This window comes from Rhinoderma darwinii, chromosome 1 (genome assembly GCF_050947455.1).
Source record: "Rhinoderma darwinii isolate aRhiDar2 chromosome 1, aRhiDar2.hap1, whole genome shotgun sequence".
Taxonomy (NCBI): Eukaryota; Metazoa; Chordata; class Amphibia; order Anura; family Rhinodermatidae; genus Rhinoderma; species Rhinoderma darwinii.
In genome coordinates, this window is record NC_134687.1 from 667,184,973 (window position 1) to 667,209,808 (window position 24,836).

Here is a 24,836-nt window from a genome sequence, read left to right on the forward strand (position 1 = left end):
TCTCCTCTTATACCTCCTCCTGTAATGTCCTCTGATATCACATAATAACAGCCTCGACATGCTGGGAGTTGTAGTCCTCTCCTCTTATATCTCCTCCTGTAATGTCATCTGATATCACATAATAACAGTCTGGACATGCTGGGAGTTGTAGTCCTCTCCTCTTATACCTCCTCTTGTAATGTCCTCTGATATCACATAATAACAGTCTGGACATGCTGGGAGTTGTAGTCTTTTCCTCTTAAATCTCCTGTAATGTCCTCTGATATCACATAATAACAGCCTGGACATGCTGGGAGTTGTAGTTCTCTCCTCTTATATCTTCTCCTGTAATGTCCTCTGATATCCCATAATAACAGCTTTGACATGTTGGGAGTTGTAGTTCTCTCCTCTTATATCTCCTCCTGTAATGTCCTCTGATATCCATAATAACAGTCTGGACATGCAGGGAGTTGTAGTCCTCTCCTCTTATACCTCCTCCTGTAATGTCCTCGTATATCCCATAATAACAGCCTGGACATGCTGGGAGTTGTATTTCTCTCTTATATCTCCTCCTGTAATGTCCTCTGAAATCACATAATAACAGCCTGGACATGCTGGGAGTTGTAGTTCTCTCCTCTTATACCTCCTTCTGTAATGTCCTCTGATATCACATAATAACAGTCTGGACATGCTGGGAGTTGTAGTCCTCTCCTCTTATATCTCCTCCTGTAATGTCCTCTGATATCACATAATAACAGTCTGGACATGCTGGGAGTTGTAGTTCTCTCCTCTTATACCTCCCCCTGTAATGTCCTCTAATAGCACATAATAACAGTCTGGACATGCTGGGAGTTGTAGTCCTCTCCTCTTATACCTCCTCCTGTAATGTCCTCTGATATCACATAATAACAGTCTGGACATGCTGGGAGTTGTAGTCCTCTCATCTTATATCTCCTCCTGTAATGTCCTCTGATATCACATAATAACAGCCTGGACATGCTGGGAGTTGTAGTCCTCTCCTCTCATATCTCCTCCTGTAATGTCCTCTGATATCACATAATAACAGTCTGGACATGCTGGGAGTTGTAGTCCTCTCCTCTCATATCTCCTCCTGTAATGTCCTCTGATATCACATAATAACAGTCTGGACATGCTGGGAGTTGTAGTCCTCTCCTCTTATATCTCCTCCTGTAATGTCCTCTGATATCACATAATAACAGTCTGGACATGCTGGGAGTTGTAGTCTTCTCTTAAATATCCTCCTGTAATGTCCTCTGATATCACATAATAACAGTCCGGACATGCTGGGAGTTGTAGTTCTCTCCTCTTATACCTCCTCCTGTAATGTCCTCTGATATAACATAATAACAGCCTGGACATGCTGGGAGTTGTAGTTCTCTACTCTTATATCTCCTCCTGTAATGTCCTCTGATATCACATAATATCAGCCTGGACATGCTGGGAGTTGTAGTCCTCTCATCTTATACCTCCTGTAATGTCCTCTGATATTACATAATAACAGTCTGGACATGCTGGGAGTTGTAGTTCTCTCCTCTTATATCTCCTCCTGTAATGTCCTCTGATATCCCATAATAACCGTCTGGACATGCTGGGAGTTGTAGTCCTCTCCTCTTATATCTCCTCCTGTAATGTCCTCTGATATCACATAATAACAGCCTCGACATGCTGGGAGTTGTAGTCCTCTCCTCTTATATCTCCTCCTGTAATGTCCTCTGATATCACATAATAACAGTCTGGACATGCTGGGAGTTGTAGTTCTCTCCTCTTATATCTCCTCCTTAATGTCCTCTGATATCACATAATAACAGCCTGGACATGCTGGGAGTTGTAGTCCTCTCTCCTTATATCTCCTGTAATGTCCTCTGATATCACATAATAACAGCCTGGACATGCTGGGAGTTGTAGTTCTCTCCTCTTATATCTTCTCCTGTAATGTCCTCTGATATCCCATAATAACAGCCTGGACATGTTGGGAGTTGTAGTTCTCTCATCTTATATCTCCTCCTGTAATGTCCTCTGATATCACATAATAACAGCCTGGACATGCTGGGAGTTGTAGTTCTCTCCTCTTATACCTCCTCCTGTAATGTCCTCTGATATCCATAATAACAGTCTGGACATGCTGGGAGTTATAGTTCCCTCCTCTTATACCTCCTCCTGTAATGTCCTCGTATATATCCCATAATAACAGTCTGGACATGCTGGGAGTTGTAGTTCTCTCTTATATCTCCTCCTGTAATGTCCTCTGAAATCACATAATAACAGCCTGGACATGCTGGGAGTTGTAGTTCTCTCCTCTTATACCTCCTTCTGTAATGTCCTCTGATATCACATAATAACAGCCTGGACATGCTGGGAGTTGTAGTTCTCGCCTCTTATATCTCCTCCTGTAATGTCCTCTGATATCACATAACAGTCTGGACATGCTGGGAGTTGTAGTCCTCTCCTCTTATATCTCCTCCCTGTAATGTCCTTTGATATCACATAATAACAGTCTGGACATGCTGGGAGTTGTAGTCCTCTCCTCATATATCTCCTCCTGTAATGTCATCTGATATCATATAATAACAGTCTGGACATGCTGGGAGTTGTAGTCCTCTCCTCTTATACCTCCTCTTGTAATGTCCTCTGATATCACATAATAACAGTCTGGACATGCTGGGAGTTGTAGTCTTCTCCTCTTATATCTCCTCCTGTAATGTCCTCTGATATCACATAATAACAGTCTGGACATGCTGGGAGTTGTAGTTCTCTCCTCTTATATCTCCTCCTGTAATGTCCTCTGATATCACATAATAACAGTCTGGACATGCTTGGAGTTGTAGTTCTCTCCTCTTATATCTCCTCCTGTAATGTCCTCTGATATCGCATAATAACAGTCGGCACATGTTGGGAGTTGTAGTTCTCTCCTCTTATATCTCCTCCTGTAATGTCCTCTGATATCCCATAATAACAGCCTGGACATGCTGGGAGTTGTAGTTCTCTCCTCTTATATCTCCTCCTGTAATGTCCTCTGATATCACATAATAACAGTCTGGACATGCTGGAAGTTGTAGTTCTCTCCTCTTATATCTCCTCCTGCAATGTCCTCTGATATCCCATAATAACAGTCTGGACATGCTGGGAGTTGTAGTTCTCCTCTTATATCTCCTGTAATGTCCTCTGATATCACATAATAACAATATGGACATGATGGGTGTTGTAGTACTCTACTCTTATATCTCCTCCTGTAATGTCCTCTGATATCCCATAATAACAGCCTGGACATGCTGAGAGTTGTAGTTCTCTCCTCTTATATCTCCCCTTGTAATGTCATCTGATATCACATAATAACAGTCTGGACATGCTGGGAGTTGTAGTTCTCTCCTCTTATATCTCCTCCTGTAATGTCCTCTGATATCACATAATAACTGTCTGGACATGCTGGGAGTTGTAGTTCTCTCCTCTTATACCTCATCCCTGTAATGTCCTCTAATATCACATAATAACAGCCTGGACATGTAGGGAGTTGTAGTTCTCTCCTCTTATATCTCCTCCTGTAATGTCCTCTGATATCACATAATAACAGTCTGGACATGCTGGGAGTTGTAGTTCTCTCCTCTTATATCTCCTCCAGTATTGTCCTCCTATATCACATAATAAAAGTCTGGACATGCTGGGAGTTGTAGTTCTCTCCTCTTATATCTCCTGTAATGTCCTCTGATATCACATAATAACAGTCTGGACATGCTGGGAGTTGTAGTTCTCTCCTCTTATATCTCCTCCTGTAATGTCCTCTGATATCACATAATAACAGTCTGGACATGCTGGTAGTTGTAGTTCTCTCCTCTTATTTCTCCTCCTGTAATGTCCTCTGATATCACATAATAACAGCCTGGACATGCTGGGAGTTGTAGTTCTCGCCTTTTATACCTCCTCCTGTAATGTCCTCTGATATCACATAATAACAGTCTGGACATGCTGGGAGTTGTAGTCCTCTCCTCTTATATATCCTGTAATGTCCTCTGATATCACATAATAACAGGCTGGACATGCTGGGAGTTGTAGTTCTCTCCTCTTATGTCTCCTCCCTGTAATGTCCTCTTATATCACATAATAACAGCATGGACATGCTGGGAGTTGTAGTTCTCTCCTCTTATACCTCCTCCTGTAATGTCCTTTGATATCACATAACAACAGTCTGGACATGCTTAGAGTTGTAGTTCTCTCCTCTTATATCTCCTCCTGTAATGTTCTCTGATATCACATAATAACAGTCTGGACATGCTGGGAGTTGTAGTTCTCTCCTCTTATATCTCCTCCTGTAATGTCCTCTGATATCACATAATAACAGTCTGGACATGCTGGGACTTGTAGTTCTCTCCTCTTATATCTTCCTGTAATGTCCTCTGATATCCCATAATAACAGTCTGGACATGCTGGGAGTTGTAGTCCTCTCATTTTATACCTCCTCCTGTAATGTCCTCTGATATCACATAATAACAGTCTGGACATGCTGCGAGTTGTAGTTCTCTCCTCTTATATCTCCTCCTGTAATGTCCTCTGATATCACATAATAACAGTCTGGACATGCTGGGAGTTGTAGTTCTCTCCTCTTATACCTCCTCCTGTAATGTCCTGATATCACATAATAACAGCCTGGACATGCTGGGAGTTGTAGTTCTCTCCTCTTATATCTCCTCCTGTAATGTCCTCTGATATACCATAATAACAGTCTTGACATGCTGGGAGTTTTAGTTCTCTCCTCTTATATCTCCCTGTATTGTCCTCTGATATCACATAATAACAGTCTGGACATGCTGGGAGTTGTAGTCCTCTCCTCTTATATCTCCTCCTGTAATGTCCTCTGATATCACATAATAACAGTCTGGACATGCTGGGAGTTGTAGTTCTCTCCTCTTATATCTCCTCCTGTAATGTCCTCTGATATCACATAATAACAGTCTGGACATGCTGGGAGTTGTAGTCTCCTCTTAAATATCCTCCTGTAATGTCCTCTGATATCACATAATAACAGTCCGGACATGCTGGGAGTTTTAGTCCTCTCCTCTTATATCTCCTCCTGTAATGTCCTCTGATATCACATAATAACAGTCTGGACATGCTGGGAGTTGTAGTTCTCTCCTCTTATATCTCCTCCTGTAATGTCCTCTGATATCACATAATAACAGCCTGGTCATGCTGGGAGTTGTAGTCCTCTCCTCTTATATCTCCTCCTGTAATGTCCTCTGATATCACATAATATCAGCCTGGACATGCTGGGAGTTGTAGTCCTCTCCTCTTATACCTCCTGTAATGTCCTTTGAAATCACATAATAACAGTCTGGACATGCTGGGAGTTGTAGTTCTCTCCTCTTATATCTCCTCCTGTAATGTCCTCTGATATCCCATAATAACAGTCTGGACATGCTGGGAGTTGTAGTTCTCTCCTCTTATACCTCCTCCTGTAATGTCCTCTGATATCACATAATAACAGCCTCGACATGCTGGGAGTTGTAGTCCTCTCCTCTTATATCTCCTTCTGTAATGTCATCTGATATCACATAATAACAGTCTGGACATGCTGGGAATTGTAGTCCTCTCCTCTTATACCTCCTCCTGTAATGTCCTCTGATATCACATAATAACAGCCTCGACATGCTGGGAGTTGTAGTCCTCTCCTCTTATATCTCCTCCTGTAATGTCATCTGATATCACATAATAACAGTCTGGACATGCTGGGAGTTGTAGTCCTCTCCTCTTATACCTCCTCTTGTAATGTCCTCTGATATCACATAATAACAGTCTGGACATGCTGGGAGTTGTAGTCTTCTCCTTTTAAATCTCCTGTAATGTCCTCTGATATCACATAATAACAGTCTGGACATGCTAGGAGTTGTAGTCCTCTCCTCTTATATCTCCTCCTGTAATGTCCTCTGATATCACATAATAACAGTCTGGACATGCTGGGAGTTGTAGTTCTCTCCTCTTATATCTCCTCCTGTAATGTCCTCTGATATCACATAAAAACAGTCTGGACATGCTGGGAGTTGTAGTCCTCTCCTCTTATATCTCCTCCTGTAATGTCCTCTGATATCACATAATAACAGCATGGACATGCTGGGAGTTGTAGTCCTCTCTCCTTATATCTCCTGTAATGTCCTCTGATATCACATAATAACAGCCTGGACATGCTGGGAGTTGTAGTTCTCTCCTCTTATATCTTCTCCTGTAATGTCCTCTGATATCCCATAATAACAGCTTTGACATGTTGGGAGTTGTAGTTCTCTCCTCTTATACCTCCTCCTGTAATGTCCTCGTATATCCCATAATAACAGTCTGGACATGCTGGGAGTTGTAGTTCTCTCTTATATCTCCTCCTGTAATGTCCTCAGATATCCCATAATAACAGTCTGGACATGCTGGGAGTTGTAGTTCTCTCCTCTTATACCTCCTTCTGTAATGTCCTCTGATATCACATAATAACAGCCTGGACATGCTGGGAGTTGTAGTTCTCTCCTTTTATATCTCCTCCCTGTAATGTCCTTTGATATCACATAATAACAGCCTGGACATGCTGGGAGTTGTAGTTCTCTCCTCTTATATCTCCTCCTGTAATGTCCTCTGATATCCCATAGTAACAACCTGGACATGCTGGGAGTTGTAGTCCTCTCCTCTTATATCTCCTCCCTGTAATGTCCTCTGATATCACATAATAACAGTCTGGACATGCTGGGAGTTGTAGTCCTCTCCTCTTATATCTCCTCCTGTAATGTCATCTGATATCATATAATAACAGTCTGGACATGCTGGGAGTTGTAGTCCTCTCCTCTTATACCTCCTCTTGTAATGTCCTCTGATATCACATAATAACAGTCTGGACATGCTGGGAGTTGTAGTTCTCTCCTCTTATATCTCCTCCTGTAATGTCCTCTGATATCACATAATAACAGTCTGGACATGCTTGGAGTTGTAGTTCTCTCCTCTTATATCTCCTCCTGTAATGTCCTCTGATATCACATAATAACAGTCGGCACATGTTGGGAGTTGTAGTTCTCTCCTCTTATATCTCCTCCTGTAATGTCCTCTGATATCCCATAATAACAGCCTGGACATGCTGGGAGTTGTAGTTCTCTCCTCTTATATCTCCTCCTGTAATGTCCTCTGATATCACATAATAACAGTCTGGACATGCTGGGAGTTGTAGTCCTCTCCTCTTATATCTCCTCCTGTAATGTCATCTGATATATAATAACAGTCTGGACATGCTAGGAGTTGTAGTCCTCTCCTCTTATACCTCCTCTTGTAATGTCCTCTGATATCACATAATAACAGTCTGGACATGCTGGGAGTTGTAGTTCTCTCCTCTTATATCTCCTCCTGTAATGTCCTCTGATATCACATAATAACAGTCTGGACATGCTTGGAGTTGTAGTTCTCTCCTCTTATATCTCCTCCTGTAATGTCCTCTGATATCACATAATAACAGTCGGCACATGTTGGGAGTTGTAGTTCTCTCCTCTTATATCTCCTCCTGTAATGTCCTCTGATATCCCATAATAACAGCCTGGACATGCTGGGAGTTGTAGTTCTCTCCTCTTATATCTCCTCCTGTAATGTCCTCTGATATCACATAATAATAGTCTGGACATGCTGGGAGATGTAGTCCTCTCCTCTTATACCTCCTCCTGTAATGTCCTCTGATATCACATAATAACAGTCGGCACATGTTGGGAGTTGTAGTCCTCTCCTCTTATATCTCCTCCTGTAATGTCCTCTGATATCACATAATAACACCCTGGACATGCTGGGAGTTGTAGTCCTCTCCTCTTATATATCCTCCTGTAATGTCCTCTGATATCACATAATAACACCCTGGACATGCTGGGAGTTGTAGTCCTCTCCTCTTATATCTCCTCCTGTAATGTCCTCTGATATCACATAATAACAGTCTGGACATGCTGGGAGTTGTAGTTCTCTCCTCTTATATCTCCTCCTGTAATGTCCTCTGATATCACATAACATTCTGGACATGCTGGGAGTTGTAGTTCTCTCCTCTTATACCTCCTCCCTGTAATGTCCTCTGATATCACATAATAACAGTCTGGACATGCTGGGAGTTGTAGTTCTCTCCTCTTATATCTCCTCCTGTAACGTCCTCTGATATCACATAATAACAGTCTGGACATGCTGGGAGTTGTAGTCCTCTCCTCTTATATCTCCTCCTGTAATGTCCTCTGATATCACATAATAACAGCCTGGACATTCTGGGAGTTGTATTCCTCTCCTCTTATATTTCCTTCCTGTAGATAATGACACTCCCTCCACCAGGACGCTCCCTCCACCATGACGCTCCCTCCACCATGACGCTCCCTCCATCATGACGCTCCCTCCACTATGACGCTCCCCCCACCATGACGCTCCTCCCATCATGACGCTCCCTCTACCATGACGCTCCAACCTCCATGACGATCTCTTAACCTTGACGCTCCATCCTACATGACGCTCCCTCCACCATGACGCACAATCCACCATGATTTCCCACCATGCTCCCCCCACCATGACGCTCCCCCCACCATGACGCTCCCCCCACCATGAAACACCCTCCACAAAGACACTCCCTCCACCATGATGCTCCGTCCTCCATGACGCTCCCTCCACCATGATTCCCCACCATGCTCCCCCCACCATGACGCTCCCCCAAGCTGCTCCCTCCACCATGACGCCCCCTACACCATAACGCTCCATCCACAATGACGCCCCCTCCACCATGACGCCCCCTCCACCATGACGCTCCCTCCACCATGGCGCTCCCTCCACCATTTTCCATCAATGATCTCCAGGCGTCCAGACCATGAGGTATCAATGCAGACCCAAACCATAAGGTTCCCTCCACCATGACACTCCCCCCCACCATGAACATCCCTCCACCATGACGCTCCAGCCACGATGATGCTCCCCCTACCATGACGCTCCCTCCACCATGACATTGCCTCCACAATTCTCCCTCCACCATGACACTGCCTCCACCATTCTCCCTCCACCATGAGGCTCCCCCCACCATGACACTGCCTCCACTATTCTCCTTCCACCATGACGCTCCATCCACCATGATGCCCCCTCCACAATGACGCTCCATCCACCATGACCCTCCCTCCACCATGACGCTCCATCCACCATGCTCCCTCCACCATGGGGCTCCCCCACCACGACCCTCTGTCCATCATGAAGCTACCCTCCACCATGACGCTCCCTCCACCATGACGCTCCCTCCACCATGATGCCCCCACCATGATTCCCCCCATCAATCCTGAGTAGATTACTTGTGTGCTTTATAGCATTGTCTTGCAGCATCACCCAATGTCTCTTCAGCCTGAGGTCATGGACTGCCCCTCTAATATGTTTAGTTACAAGTAAGAAACCATTTTCCATCAATGATCTCCAGGCGTCCAGACCATGAGGTATCAAAGCAGCCCCAAACAATAAGGTTCCCTCCACCATGACACTCCCCCCCACCATGAACATCCCTCCACCATGACGCTCCAGCCACCATGATGCTCCCCCCCACCATGACGCTCCCTCCACCATGACACTGTCTCCACCATTCTTCCTCCACCATGACACTGCCTCCACAATTCTCCCTCCACCATGACACTGCCTCCACCATGAGGCTCCCCCCACCATGACACTGCCTTCACCATTCCCCTTCCACCATGACGCTCCATCCACCATAATGCTCCCTCCACAATGACGCTCCATCCACTATGACGCTACCTCCACCATGCCCCCTCTACCATGACCCTCCCTCCACCATGACGCTCCCTCCACCATGACCCTCCTTCCACCATGACGCTCCCTCCACCATGCTCCCTCCACCATGAGGCTCCCCCACCATGACCCTCTGTCCATCATGAAGCTACTTTCCACCATGACGCTCCCTCCACCATGACGCTCCCTCCACCATGACGCTCCCTCCAGCATGACGCCCCCCACCATGATTCCCCCCATCATTCCTGAGTAGATTACTTGTGTGCTTTAAAGCATTGTCTTGTAGAATCCGCTCTTATATGTTTAGTTACAAGTAAGAAACCATTTTTCATCAATAATCTTCAAGCGTCCAGACCCTGACGCATCAAAGCAACCCCAAACCATGACGCTCCCCCCATCATGACCCTCTCCCCACTATGCCGCTGCCTCCCCCATGCCGCTCCCTCCACCATGACGTCCCTCCACCATGACGCTCCCTCCACCATGCTCCCTCCACCATGACGTCCATCCACCATGATGCTACCTCCACCATGCTCCCTTCATCATGACGCTCCATCCACCATGACGCTCTCGCCACCATTGTCGAGTAGTTTACTTGTGTGCATTGTTTTGTAGCATCACCCAATGTCTCTTCAGCCTGAGGTCATGGACTGCCCCTCTTATATGTTTAGTTAAGTGTAAGAAAACATTTTTCATCAATGATCTCCAGCCATCCAGACCCTGAGGTATCAAAGCAGCCCCAAACCATGACGTTCCCTCCACCATGACGCTCCATCCACCATGACGCTCCCCCCATGACGTTCCCTCCACCATGATGCTTTATCTACCATGACGTGCCCCACCATGACGCTCCCTTCACTCACACTCCCTCCCCTCCACCCTGACACTCTCTCTTCCATTGTCCTGTGGCATCACCCAATGTCTCTTCAGCCTAAGGTCATGGACTGCCCCTCTTATATCTTTAGTTACAAGTAAGAAACCATTTTTCATAAATGATCTCCAGACATCCAGATCCAGAGGCATCAAAGCAGCCCAAAACTTTGACGCTCCCTCCACCATGACGCTCCCTCCACTATGATGCTCCCTCTACCATTTTGCTGTCTCAACCATGTCTCTGTCTCCACCATGACAGTCCCTCCACCATTGTCCTGTGGCATCACCCAATGTCTCTTCAGCCTGAGGTCATGGACTGCCCCTCTTATCTGTTTAGTTACAAGTAAGAGACCATTTTTCATCAATGATTGGAAGGGTTTTCCCAGTGGAGAATATTTCTGCGATCTGCAATACGGACGAAGGTCTTCCCAGGAGGAATATCTCTAATTTGCAAAGGATTGCTGGGAATAACACTGGAAGGGTCTATCTTATATCGAGGGATCTCTTCAGAGTCTTTGTAATGACAGGGTAGGGAGACAGACAGGTGAGCCCTAATCTACCCGCCACTCAGTCCCTGCCTACTTGCAACGACCCGTCCTAAGCGACGGGGTACAACTGGGCGACGGTCCCTACGCTCAGTAAGTGCAAGACAGACAAACAGGCAAGGGTACACAAAAGCTAGGGAAAAGGGGCAGCTGCCCATGGAGACACAGTGAGCAACAAGAGTAGTGAACGAGCTGAGTCAAACCAGGAGAGAACGAGGTACAAAACTCTGAGCAGGAGAGTGGTCAGAAAGCCAAGGTCAATAACAAGCAGAGGATGAGTAGTACAAGCAGCAGCAGCAAGCCAGGAAACAAGCATAGAAGAATCACAGGCAAAGGAGGAACAGGAAAGGCAGGTATAAATAGACAGTGGGCGGGAGCTAGCTCCGTCTGGCCAGACTGTGATAGGCTCTCCCACTCCTAAGCCTGCCATCCTGAGTGGTGGAAGATGGAGTCAGTCTCACAGACATAGGAGCAGGTGCAGACTGATTGCCCACGGGCGTCGACACAGAAGCTGTGTCTGGCAAATCCTTTACAGTAGGATAGGACGAACCTGTGGCAAGCAGCGGTGGAGAGACTTGGAGGTTGTGATGGTGCATTACGTGTGGATTATTGTGAGCCCTCAGCAGAGAGGAATGATTCTGTAATCAGGTACCACAGGTCGTGTCTCCAGCCTATTGACAATCAGATGAGTCAGAGGTGCAGCCCACAAGACATAAAGTGTTCTCATTGTCCAGTCTCCACAGGGGATCATCAGGAGACACCACAGTTATATTCAGCTCAGGTGCAGACCAGCAAACCAAACAGATCCAATTATCCCCCCCCCCCCCCTGTGTCTTCATCTTGGCTGTGGCAATACACATAGTAGTACAAAGGACCACAACTCACAGACAGTAGAACTACAAACTAAAGTCATTATAATGATGGTGACTAGAAACTGCCAAGATGTTCCTCCCCCCTTGAGGGGTATATAAGGGCTTGTCCTGGGGAGGATGGGAGTTATGGATTTAGACCTTCAGGAGAGTTGAAGCTGAGGCCGGCACTCTGAGGATGTTCCTGTGATTACCTTATTTTGGTTACTGTGCGCTGTTCCTACAGTGAAGGCTACTTTTTCTGTCAGCATTGGATGCAATAAATTGTGTTGGAGCTTCCCTGTCATCACTGGCTCTGTTGATCATGTATTAACTTAAAGAAACCACATGACAGAGCCCAATTGGAGGACCTCTGTGGAACTCCAGTTGAGAACCATGTAAACAAAGCCAAGGCAGGCTCAGCAAAATAGGATTGACTGCAATCGGCAGGACAAAGAAGACAATTTGTTCCACATGGAGGATTCTGACTTGAAGACTCAGCGGATAAGTCCTGAAGAATATAGGATCGAGCAGGGACCACCAAGGCAACAATCAGGGGTCCCTCTAGAAGAACCATGGGAAATTGAAGACGATCTACTAGATCCTGTTGAATGAAGTTTGCAGCGGATCCGGTGTCCAGGTAGGCAGAGACATTATGCGTTTTTTTCATGACAAAATGGTAATAGGAATGGACAGTTTGGGAGAAGATTTGGCAACCGGCATTGTTCCACCTACGATTTTCTCTCCAACCAACCCTAGGCGCTTGAGTTTCCTGGCTTCTGAGGACATTGACGCACAAAATGGCCTCCCAGGCCTCAATACAAAGTCCAGACGTTCATCTACACTGTTTTTCCTGAACGGACAATTTGAGTCGGTCCACTTGCAGGAGCTCTTCAGGTGGAAAAACAGTAGAGGGTAGCAGGGGTCACTGAAACATTGGTGCCAGTTTAGGGTACTTTCTGTCTCAATGATCTTACTGGACCCGTTCCTGGATTCTCATGTCAATCCGGGTTGCTAACAAAATGAGGGCATCCAGGGTGGATGGAAGATCACAGACAGCAAGCTCATCTTTTATTTGCGACGACAGTCCTTGCCAAAAGGTCGCAATTAAGGCATCATTGTTCCAGGCCAGTTCTGCTGCCAGGATGCGGAACTGGATTGCATATTCTCCAACCGTGGCCCCACCTTGATGGAGGGTAAGAAGGGATGCAGCTGGGGAAAATGACCTACCAGGTTCCTTGAAAACAGCGCGGAATGTCTGTAGGAACAATTGCAAGTTGGAAATTTCAGGACCCTCACATTCCCAAATAGGCGGCTTTTACTTTGAAACTCCACCCCAATTAGTACAATTAACATCACCTCAATCAAGTCTATATATACACACACATTATTTTTAAGGAAATACCTTTTTAACTGCCTGACGAAGACGCCAGTCCGGCGTTGAAACGCGTTGCAGCTCTCCCCTATCCACCTTCCAATCCTTTTTATGTTCATTTTTACAAGCTGTCACTGATGTGATGTGAAAAATCAAATAAAAATATTTTTTACAAAAAAACGGGTCTGGAGTGAACAATAATTCTGCTACACGGAAGCGCCCAAAGAAAGGAGTCTTTTTGCCACATTTTGCACTACTATTGAAAAGACCACGCAGAGGAGACTCCAGGTTTGGAGATATCCACCGTGGGTCGACTTCTGAGGCTGGCACAGTGTACCGGAAAGTCTTCCAGATGAGCAACTAAGTCAAGTTGTGCTGATGATCCTGCACAACGGAACCAGGTGAGTTGAAAATCAATTCACGATACAAAGCTATTTCAAAATTCAATACAGTATCACCCGAGAGGAGCGCCTTCTTCTTTTTTTATATACCCTTTTCCAAGCTATTCCCAAATAGGATTAGCCCATGCCAGGACCTTGCCACTCAGGAGAGAGATGATAAAAGCTATCTTGGGTTCATCAGAGGGAATCAACCATGCGTGCAGCCTGAAGTGGATCTGGCATTGATTAATAAATCCTATGCAAGTCTTCCCGTCATAGCGAGGTGGTAGCGGCAGGGAGATTCTGGAGTCAGCTTTGATAGAAGCAGCAGGAGCGATTGCAGCAGGAGCATCCAATCTAAGCGAGATGGAGTTCACTACCTGTATGAGCTGATCCTGCCGTGACCGAAGGTCTCACATGTCCGCTTGGAATGCCGTCGTGGTCTTGGGCTGACCAGCAGGGTCCATGTCCTGAGCGTACTGTCCTGGCTCTGGGGTATGTGGACCCACTAGACTGCTCTGTAGCGGAGAAGCAGCTGACCAAACAATAGTGAATAACAGTCTCTCGGACAAGAGTACCTGGGAGGACATTCATGCAGATGCTCGGAGTACCAGACATGTGGCACAGGTAATCCTTGGCATGGCAGATGGCACCAGACGTGGCAGATGATACACACACGACTCCAACAATAGGCTTAGGAACAGGAACGAAACACAGCAACAGGATACTGAATATGGCAAGCAGGAAACGGGAACACTAGGAGCAGGATACAACTAAGGGACCATTTGCAAAGATGAACACAGGAAGACTAACAATGCGCAGGCAAGGCGAGGAAGGGCAGAGCCCATTTTTAAAGTCCAGGGTGTTACTGGGTTGATTGGGAAACTTTAGACAGCTGAGCGCCCTGGCCCTTTAAGGCTGGAAGTGAGCGCGCGTGCGCACCCAACAGGACACAGGAGAGCACTGCAGCCGTGTCAGCGTCTCTGAGGAGGGAGACGCCAACATAAAGATAGAGTCCTGCGGCAGTGGCTGCCGGTAAGTGGGATCTCCTGGGAAAATTTTTGTTCGTCCTATTGACAGGAAGAAAATTCTCATCTGGGGTCATAATTCCAAGCTGGTAGGACTTTATCTCTAGCCACTTATGGTGGCCTACATTGCCCAAAGATGTTTTGGACTATGTCTCGTGTATCCTCTGCCTAAAGCAAACCACTCATTCCAAGCCTGCGGGTCTACTCCAACCTCTGCCGGTTCCCGATAGTCCCTGGCAGCATATTGCCATGGATTGTATTACAGATCTTCCATCCCCCACTGTCTGGGTCATGGTGGATCATTTTTTCAAGATGGCACATTTCGTTTCTTTTGGGAGTTGTCTTCAGATCTGGCAGCAAACCCAGTCTGCGATCGTGCAGTCGGTGAATTGCATGAAAAAGTATGCCGATAAGAAGAGAAGACTTCCTCCCTGGTGTTAAGGTCTGATTAGCTTCTAAAAATATTCACCTGAAAATTCCCTCCTACAAATTTTCTCCTAGATTTCTTGGTCCCTTTGAAGTCCTGCAACGGATAAATCCTGTGTCATACAAGCTACATCTACCTCCTACTGTCAAAGTTCCCAATTCCTTCCATGTGTCCCTCCTGAGGTCCTCAACTGGTACAGTAAGTCTCCTGGTCCTTCTACTGCTCCCAGAGGTTCTGCTGATGTGTTTGAAGTCAAAGAGATCCTGGATTTCAAGTAGGTTGTAGGGAGGACCTTTTATTTGGTGGACTGTAGGGGTTTTGGTCCTGAAGAGGGGCCCTGGGAACTAGAGAAGAATATTGATGCTCCCGCTCTCATCAGAAGTTTTCTTCTACGTTCGGAACCTAAGGAGTCGAGGCAAATGAGCATTCCCCATTACCGGCGGCATTACCCTTACTGGCAGCCGCGACCGCAGGACTGTGTATCTCAGCCAGCGTCTTCTTCCCCAGGGATGCCGGTGCACTCTACTCTCTGTCTCCTCCAAACTGTGAATATTTTTAAAGGGCCAGCGCCTGCACCAGTAAAATGTCCCCTGCCTTTTCCTGGACACCCTGTACTATTTAACCCCTTAATGACCAACCTATTTTAGACCTTAATGACCGAGGCATTTTTTAAGTTTTTCCATCGTTCCATTCAAAGAGCTATAACTCTTTTATTTTTGCGTCTACATAGCTGTATAAGGTCTTGTGTTTTGCGAGACAAGTTGTAATTTTTTGTAGAACCATTTTGGGGTACATAGAATTTATTGATTAACTTTTATAAACTTTTTTGGGGGGGAATAGAAAAAAAACTGCAATTTCGCCACACTTTTTTGCGTCCTAAATTTACGCCGTTTACCGTGTGGTATAAATAATACAATAACTTTATTCAGTGAGTTGTTGTTACATAGTTACATAGTTAGTACGGCTGAAAAAAGACATGTCCATCAAGTTCAACCAAGGGACGGGAAAAGGGATGGAAAAAATTTCTACACATAGCAGCTAATATTTTTTTGTTCTAGGAAATTATCTAACCCTTTTTTAAAGCCATCTACTGTCCCTGCTGTGACAGCTCCTGCGGTGTCTCCTGTCCCTGCTGTGACGGCTCCTGCGGTAGGCTATTCCATAGATTCACAGTTCTCACAGTAAAGAAGCCTTGTCGCCTCTGCAGCTTGAACCTTTTTTTCTCCAGACGGAGGGAGTGCCCCCTTGTTTTTTGAGGGGGTTTTACAAGGAACAGGATTTCACCATATTTTTTGTATGTGCCATTAATATATTTATATAAGTTAATCATGTCCCCCCTTAGTCGTCTTTTCTCAAGGCTAAATAGGTTTAATTCTTTCAATCTTTCCTCATAACTTAAATTCTCCAAGCCCCAAGCCCCAAGCCCCTGTGATTGCAACGATACCAAATTTGTATCGTTTTTGTATGTTTTACTACTTTTACACAGTGGAAACACCTTTTTTTCAAAATGATTTGTTTTTGTGTCTCCATATTTGAAGAGCCGTAACGTTTTTATTTTTTTGCCGATGCAATTGTAGGAGAGCTTTTTTTTTGCGGGACCACTTGTAGTTTTTATCGGTAGCATTTTGGAGTAGATGCGACTTTTTGATCACTTTTTATCAAATTTTTTTTAAGGCTGGATTAAAAGAAAACTGTTTATTTTATTTTTTACGACGTTCACCGTACGGGTTAAATGATGTAATAAGTTTATAGTTGGGGCCGTTACGGACGCGGCGATACCAAATATCGTAACTTTTTTACTTTATTTTGTTTGTTAATAATAGAGCAGTTTGTAAGGGGGAAAAGTGTGGTTTTTTTTTCACTTTTTCTTAAACTTTTTTTTTACTTTTTTACTAGTCCCACTAGGGGACTTCACTATGCGATTATACGATCGCATTTATAATACACTGCAATACTTCTGTATTGCAGTGTATTATGCCTGTCCGTGTAAAATGGACAGGCATCTGCTAGGTCATGCCAGAGGCATGACCTAGCAGGCATTCACTACAGGCAGATCTGAGGCACATCAGAGACACAGACACTCAGTTATCTTATCACCGGGTGTCGGTGGGATGAGAGGCAGCTCCCTCTCTCTGTCCAAAACCACTCAGATGCGGCGCTCGCTATTGAGCGCCTCATCTGAGGGGTTAAACAGGTGAGATCGATACTAAATATCGATCTCACACGTTCAAGCAGGGACGCCCCCAGCCCTCAAACACCTCTGGCTGCTGAGAGCAGGTGGATTTGACAGCACCCTGCTGTTTATATATTCCGATGCAGTGACGTAAAAAGTCTATTGCATCGGAATAAAGCCCATTAGTGACCGACGTAAAAACACTATGGGCAGTCCCTAATGGGTTAAGGAACTCTGCCCATTAGTCCAGTGCCTGAGTAATGTTGTTGCTAACCTTGAGTTAGTCTGCAAAGGTTCCATAGTCTGTTCACGTATCCAGCATCCGTGACGACGTCCGTGTCAAGTCCAGTGTCCGTTATGACTATAGGATCCGTGTCTGCATCAAGTCCAGTTTCCGTGACGACTTCAGTATTCGTGACAAGTGCAATAATCCAGCATAAGGCAGCTTCTGATAATCCGGCACAAACCAGGTAATCTCAAGTGCGGACACTTTATTGTTTCAGCTGTAATTTCAGAAGGCACCCGCTGGCCCCCAATACTTGGTGCTGTATGGCTGCCTCCCGAAGAACAAAGTTTCAGCTCGAGAAAAGCTAGAGTCGAAATAAAGAGGACCATTGAAAAGAAGTGCCGTCTTACTCGCTTTCTATATTTTGGAGACTAAGGCCAGATTCACACGAGCATGTTCGGTCCGTATGTCAGCAGTACTTCCCAGACTGAACACACTTCAGGGAGCCGGGCTGCTAGCATCAGAGTTATGTATAACGCGAGGAGTCCCTGCCTTTTTGCTAGTAGACAGTAAGGTCTCATTCACATGTGTATTTTGGTCAGTATCAAGTCTCCATATTTGTAAGCCAAAACTGGTCGTAAAACGGACAGAAAAATGGAGAATGGAAAGATTTGCACGTCTTCCGTCTTTTCGAGCTACTCCTTGGCTTACAAATACTGATGTCAAATATTGACCAAAATACACAGGTGTGTATGAAGCCTTACAATAAACGCCTGCTGCAGGTTGTTTATGCCAAAGAGGCATTACCAGGTATTCGAGCCACAGAAAGAAACGGCAGATCTGGAAATTTTTTTGTATAACAGATTATCGTGAATTCAATTTTTTGTTGTTTTTTTTCTTCAACTCCATCACATTTATTTTTATATACTGTATGAATGAAGATTAAATATTGACAGGTCAATATAATAAAAGTTTAGATAGGACGTCCTTCACTGGGTCATTCTAGATTAATACAATAATAAGTAAAGGTTCATGCTGACAATTTGGCTTCACTGCTTTGGAAGGTTCTTCTTTATATCCACAAGACTTTTCCTCCAATAATCCTGGACACAGTTCACAAGTAAATTAGAATTTGGGTGTTTGGCAGATCCAGACTAGTCTCACCCAAAAAACAAAGACTATTAGTGACTGTTTAAAGGGAGTCTGTCACCAGGTTAATGCTGCCCTATCATAAAGTAATGCCGGAGACCCGGATTCCAGCGCTGGGTCACTTACTTTACAGTAATCAGTCGTTTTCATAAAATCTGAGTTATACTCCTGCAGTGCGTAATCACGAGCTGCAGCTCACCAACCGCCATACATAGGGAAGACGCTGCCAATCAGCAGCGGAGGGCGAATGAGCCGCAGATCATGAATGCAGCAGAATAATTGAGATTTTATGAAAAATACTAATTACTGCTAAATATTTCACCCAGCGCTGGAATCAGGGTCTCCGGTACCACTTTATGTTGCCCTCGGAAAGGGCAGCATTAACTTGGTGACCGTCTCTCTTCAATGTTTGATAATAACCTGATGTGTTCAAAATATTTTTTTGCTGTTATTCCATTTTGCACATTTCAAACAAGAATATAGTTCAGACTCTATGTAAAATCTTTGATGAGTTTTAACAATAGATTTTATTGTAAAACATTTTCCACATATAGAACATGATTACGGCTTCTCCCCGTGTGACTTCTCTGATGAACCCGAAGTTTGACATTAGTAATAAAACATTTCCCACATACTGAACTTGAATATGGTTCCTCTCCTGTGTGAATTCTTTCATGTGTAACAAGGCGTGATTTATCAGTAAAACATTTCCCACATTCTGAACATGAATACGACTTCTCCCATGGGTGACTTCTATCGTATGTGTAACAAGATGTGCTTCATCTATAAAACATTTCCCACATTCTGAACATGAATATGGCCTCTTCCCTGTTTGACTTTTCTCGTATGTATAACAAGACTTGCGTTTAATGTAAAACATTTTCCACATTCTGAACATAAATATGACATCTCTCCTGTGTGAATAGGACAATAACCTGGAGACAGTCTCTCTTTAATGTCAGTTAATAACCAGACGTGTTAAAACAAATCTATTTTTTTTTTGCTCTTATACAATTTCCAACATTTCAAACAAGAATATGGTTTTCTTCTATGTGAAATCTTTGAGGTGTTTTAGCATTAGATTTTATTGTAAAACATTTTCAACATATGGAACATTAAAATGGCTTCTCCCCTGTGTGACTTCTCTGATGAGTCTTAAGGTTGGCGTTAGTAATAAAGCATTTCCCACATTCTGAACAGGCGTATGGCTTCTCCCCTGTGTGACATCTCTCATGTATAACAAGATAAGATTTCAGTGTAAAATATTTCCCACACTCTAAACATGGATATGGCTTCTCTCCTGTGTGACTTCTCTTGTGTTTAATAAGATCTGATATATTTGTAAAGCATTTCCCACATTCTGAACAGGAATATGGTTTCTCTCCTGTGTGACTTCTCTTATGTATAACCAGATCTGATTTATTTGTAAAACATTTCTCACAATCTGAACATGCATACGGCTTCTCTCCTGTGTGACTGCGTTTATGTGTAACAAGATTTGATAGATCTGCAAAACATTTCCCACATACTGTACATGAATACGGCTTCTCCCCTGTGTGACTTCTCTCATGTGTAACAAGACTACATTTTTTTGTAAAACATTTCCCACATTCTGAACATGAATATGGTTTCTCTCCGGTGTGAATCTTCTCATGTGTAACAAGATGTGATTTATCTGTAAAACATTTCCCACATAGTAAACATGAAAATGGCTTCTTCCCTGTGTGAATCTTCTCATGCTTAACAAGATTTGATTTATTTGGAAAACATTTTTCACATACTGGACATGAATATGGTTTCTCCCCTGTGTGAGTTCTCTGATGAACCCGAAGTTTGTCTTTAGTAATAAAACATTTCCCACATTCTGAACATGAATGTGGCTTCTCTCCTGTGTGACTTCGCTCGTGTGTAACAAGACTTGAGTTTGATGTAAAACATTTCCCACATAGTGAACATGGATATGGCTTCTCCCCTGTGTGACTTCTCTCATGTTTAACAAGATCGGATTTATTTGTAAAACATTTCACACATAGTGAACATGGAAACGGCTTCTCTCCCGTGTGACTTCTTTGATGTGTCACAAGATTTGATTTTGATATATAACATTTCCCACATTCTGAACAGGGAAACGGCTTCTCCCCTGTGTGACTTCTCTGATGTCTAATAAGATCTGATTTCATCATAAAACCTTTCCCACAATCCAAACATAAATACGGCTTCTCCCCTGTGTGACTTTTCTCATGTGTAAGAAGATGTGACCTACGAGTAAAACATTTTCCACATTCTGAACAGGAGTATGGTCTCTCTCCTGTGTGATTTTTCTCATGTTGATTAAGACCTGATTTATTGGTAAAACATTTCCCACATACTGAACAGGGGTATGGCTTGTGAATTCTGTGTGTAAAAAGACCTGAGCTTTTTGTAAACTGTTTTCCATAATCACTACCTGGAAACCCTTTACCCCCTTTCGGACCTGTACTTGTGGTAACAATTTGTGTTTGGTCAGCAGAAGGTTCCGCATGATTAGGGGGATTATATGATAGATCTGTGCTGTGAAGTCCTGGATGTACATTAAGGGTAAGGATGTTTTCTCCTGAAGACTGCTGCATGAGATCTTCATCTTCTACGTTATAATTTAGCGATAACATGAAGTTTCCCCCGGAGTCCTTACTGGGCTTTCCTGTAAGGATTAAAAATATGAGTAATTCCAGCTTTATAAATCTTTGTATAACACTTTACACAGTAATAATGACCAGGATTCTGGTCTACACTCAGAGACCACATGTATTATATAAGCCTAGACTCGATAAAATTATAAAATCTGAACAGCACAACCTTGTCTGGCAATCACACCTGTCCCTTGCCCACAGATTTGGCCCTCCACTACCCATTGGGCATTACTTTAATACAACATTTTCATATTATTATGGAAAATCTCATGATCATCGCAGTCTACCTTATACAAGACAATGTGCCATGGGACAAAGCTCACATCTCAGGATGAATTCATGGACATGACAATGGAGGTCTGTATAACCTAATGGCTGCCCCATCACCAAATCTCAATTTTATAAAAGTATCTTAAGACTACAGTGAATAGAGTAAGGTTATCAATCAGAATCTGCAGTGAATAGAGTAAGGTTATCAATCAGAATCTGCAGTGAAAAGAGTAATGTTATCAATCAAAATCTGCAGTGAATAGAGAAAGGTTATCCATCAGAATCTGCAGTGAATAGATTAATGTTATCAATCAGAATCTGTAGTAAAGATTTCCAATACTTCGTGACATTCATTCCACTAAGAATTCAGGCTGTTCTAAGGGAGAGAGGATCCTACCAAGTAGTAAGAAGTTGGACGTAACGCAGTGACCTCTGAGTGCAAGTGTAATGATGGGGGTAGGGAAACAGACAAGTGAGCCCTAATCTACCCGCCACTCAGTCCCTGCCTACTTGCAACGACCCGCCCTAGGCGACGGGATACAACTGGGCGGCAGTCCCTACGCTCCATAAGTGCATGACGGACAAACAGACAAGGGTACACAGAAGCTAAGGAAAATGGGGCAGTTGCCCACGGCAACACCGTAAGCAACAAGAGTGGTGAACGAGCCGAGTCAAACCAGGAGTGTACGAGGTACCAAACACAGAGCAGGAGAGTAGTGTACAAGCCGAGTCAAACCAGGAGTGTACGAGGTACCAAACGCAGAGCAGGAGAGTAGTCAGTAAGCCAGGGTCAGTATGAAGCAGGGACAAATAGTTCAAGAAGCTGCAGCAGGGCCAGGAAACCAAACGAGAAGAATCACAAGCAAGGAGGAACAGGAAAGGCAGGTATAAATAGACAGAGGGCGGGAGCTAGCTCCGTCTGGCCAGGCTGTGATAGGCTCTCCCACTCCTAAGCCTGCCATCCTGAGTGGTGGAAGATGGAGTCAGTCTCACAGACATAGAAGCAGGTGCAGACTGATTACCTATGGGCGTTGACACAGAAGCTGTGCCTGGCAGATCCTTTACAGCAAGTGATCATCACCGAAACCCTTTTACACAATAATTAAATGTGAAATAGCGGCTTCCTAATAATCATGGAGCGGGAGATTAGATGACCCCCTTCAGTGTAATAATAATAATAATAATAATCTTTATTTATATAGCGCCAACATATTACGCAGCACTTTACAATTTAGAGGGAACATGAAACAAACAATATCAGACATTACATAGTGACAAAGTTAATTTACAATTCAAACCTGGGGAGTGAGGACCCTGCTCGCAAGAGCTTACAATCTATGAGGACATAAGGGAGACACAGAGTGTAATAGTGTTTGTTCTGTACAATGGTCCGGCCATTTTTATACACATGCGGTGGTAACATAAAGCTGCATGAGCCGGTCACCAGCCAGTATCCGTGTATGACGGACATGAAGAGAAGGAGTGTGAGGGAATCTTATTCTGATGACTAATCTAAATGGAGGGCCATGGAAAGGAGTCAGATTAGGGAATGTTATAGGCCTGTCTAAAAAGATGTGTTTTCAGGGCACGTTTAAAACTGTGGATATTGGGAATTAATCTGATTGTCTGGGGTAGCGCATTCCAGAGGACGGGTGCAGCACGAGAAAAATCCTGGAGACGGGAGTGGGAGGTTCGGATTATGGAGGATTTTAATCTAAGGTCGTTGGCAGAACGTAGAGCCCGAGTAGGGTGGTAGACAGAGATGAGGGAGGAGATGTAAGGAGGTGCAGCACTGTGGAGAGCTTTGTGGGTGAGAGTAATAAGTTTGAACTTTATTCGGAAGGGGATGGGCAACCAGTGCAGTGACTGGCACAGAGTAGAGGCGTTGGTGTAGCGGTTGGTCATAAAGATGAGCCTGGCTGCTGCATTGAGGATAGATTGGAGAGGGGAGAGTTTAGTGAGGGGAAGACCGACTAGTAATGAGTTACAGTAGTCAAGACGAGAGTGAATCAGAGCAACAATGAGAGTTTTGGCAGTTTCCTCCGTAAGAAAAGAGCGGATTCTGGAGATGTTTTTGAGGTGAAAATGACAGGAGCGTGAAAGTGATTGTATGTGAGGAGTAAAGGAAAGATCTGAGTCAAAAATAACCCAGAGACAGCGGGCGTGCTGCTTAGGAGTTATGATAGTGATAGAGACAGCGGGCGTGCTGCTTAGGAGTGATGACAGTGATAGACAGCGGGCGAGCTGCCTAGGAGTGATGGTAGTGATAGAGACAGCGGGCGTGTGGCTTAGGAGTTATGATAGTGATAGAGACAGCGGGCATGCTGCTTAGGAGTGATGGTAGTGATAGAGGCAGCGGGCGTGCTGCCTAGGAGTGATGGTAGTGATAGAGACAGCGGGCGTGTGGCTTAGGAGTGATGGTAGTGATAGAGGCAGCGGGCGTGCTGCTTAGGAGTGATGACAGTGATAGACAGCGGGCGAGCTGCCTAGGAGTGATGGTAGTTATAGAGACAGCGGGCGTGTGGCTTAGGAGTGATGGTAGTGATAGAGACAGCGGGCGTGCTGCTTAGGAGTGATGATAGAGACAGCGGGCGTGCTGCTTAGGAGTTATGATAGTGATAGAGACAGCGGGCGTGCTGCTTAGGAGTGATGATAGTGCCACACACAGAGATGGAGACATCAGGTTTAGGGAGGTTAGTAGATGGTGGGAACACAAGGGGCTCAGTTTTAGAAAGATTCAGTTTCAGATAGAGAGAGGACATGATGTTAGAGACAGCGGACAGACAATCACTGGTGTTCTGTATTAGAGCAGGGGTGATGTCACGGGAAGAGGTATATAATTGGGTGTCATCAGCGTAGAGATGGTACTGGAAGCCAAATCTGCTGATGGTTTGTCCAATAGGAGCTGTGTAGAGAGAAAAGAGGAGCGGACCTAGGACTGATCCCTGAGGAACCCCGATATCAAGGGGAAGAGGAGAAGAAGTGGAACCAGCAAATGACACACTGAATGAGCGGTCAGAGAGATAGGAGGAAAACCAAGAGAGAGCCGCGTCCTGGAGGCCAATAGAGTGGAGCATGTTAAGTAGGAGTTTGTGGTCTACAGTGTCAAAGGCTGCAGAGAGATCC

At 44.7% G+C, this 24,836-nt stretch overlaps 1 protein-coding gene across 1 annotated transcript in view; it reads right to left on the reverse strand.

Moving 5' to 3' along the window:
- Positions 1-19,690: 19,690 nt before the first annotated feature.
- Positions 19,691-24,836, reverse strand: part of LOC142664852 (uncharacterized) — a 60,608-nt gene continuing 55,462 nt past the window's right edge. Inside the window, exon 11 of the mRNA XM_075844249.1 lies at positions 19,691-21,451. Within this exon, the coding sequence (XP_075700364.1) occupies positions 19,887-21,451 (1,565 nt within the window). The 3' untranslated portion in view covers positions 19,691-19,886. The remainder of the gene's footprint in view (positions 21,452-24,836) is intronic.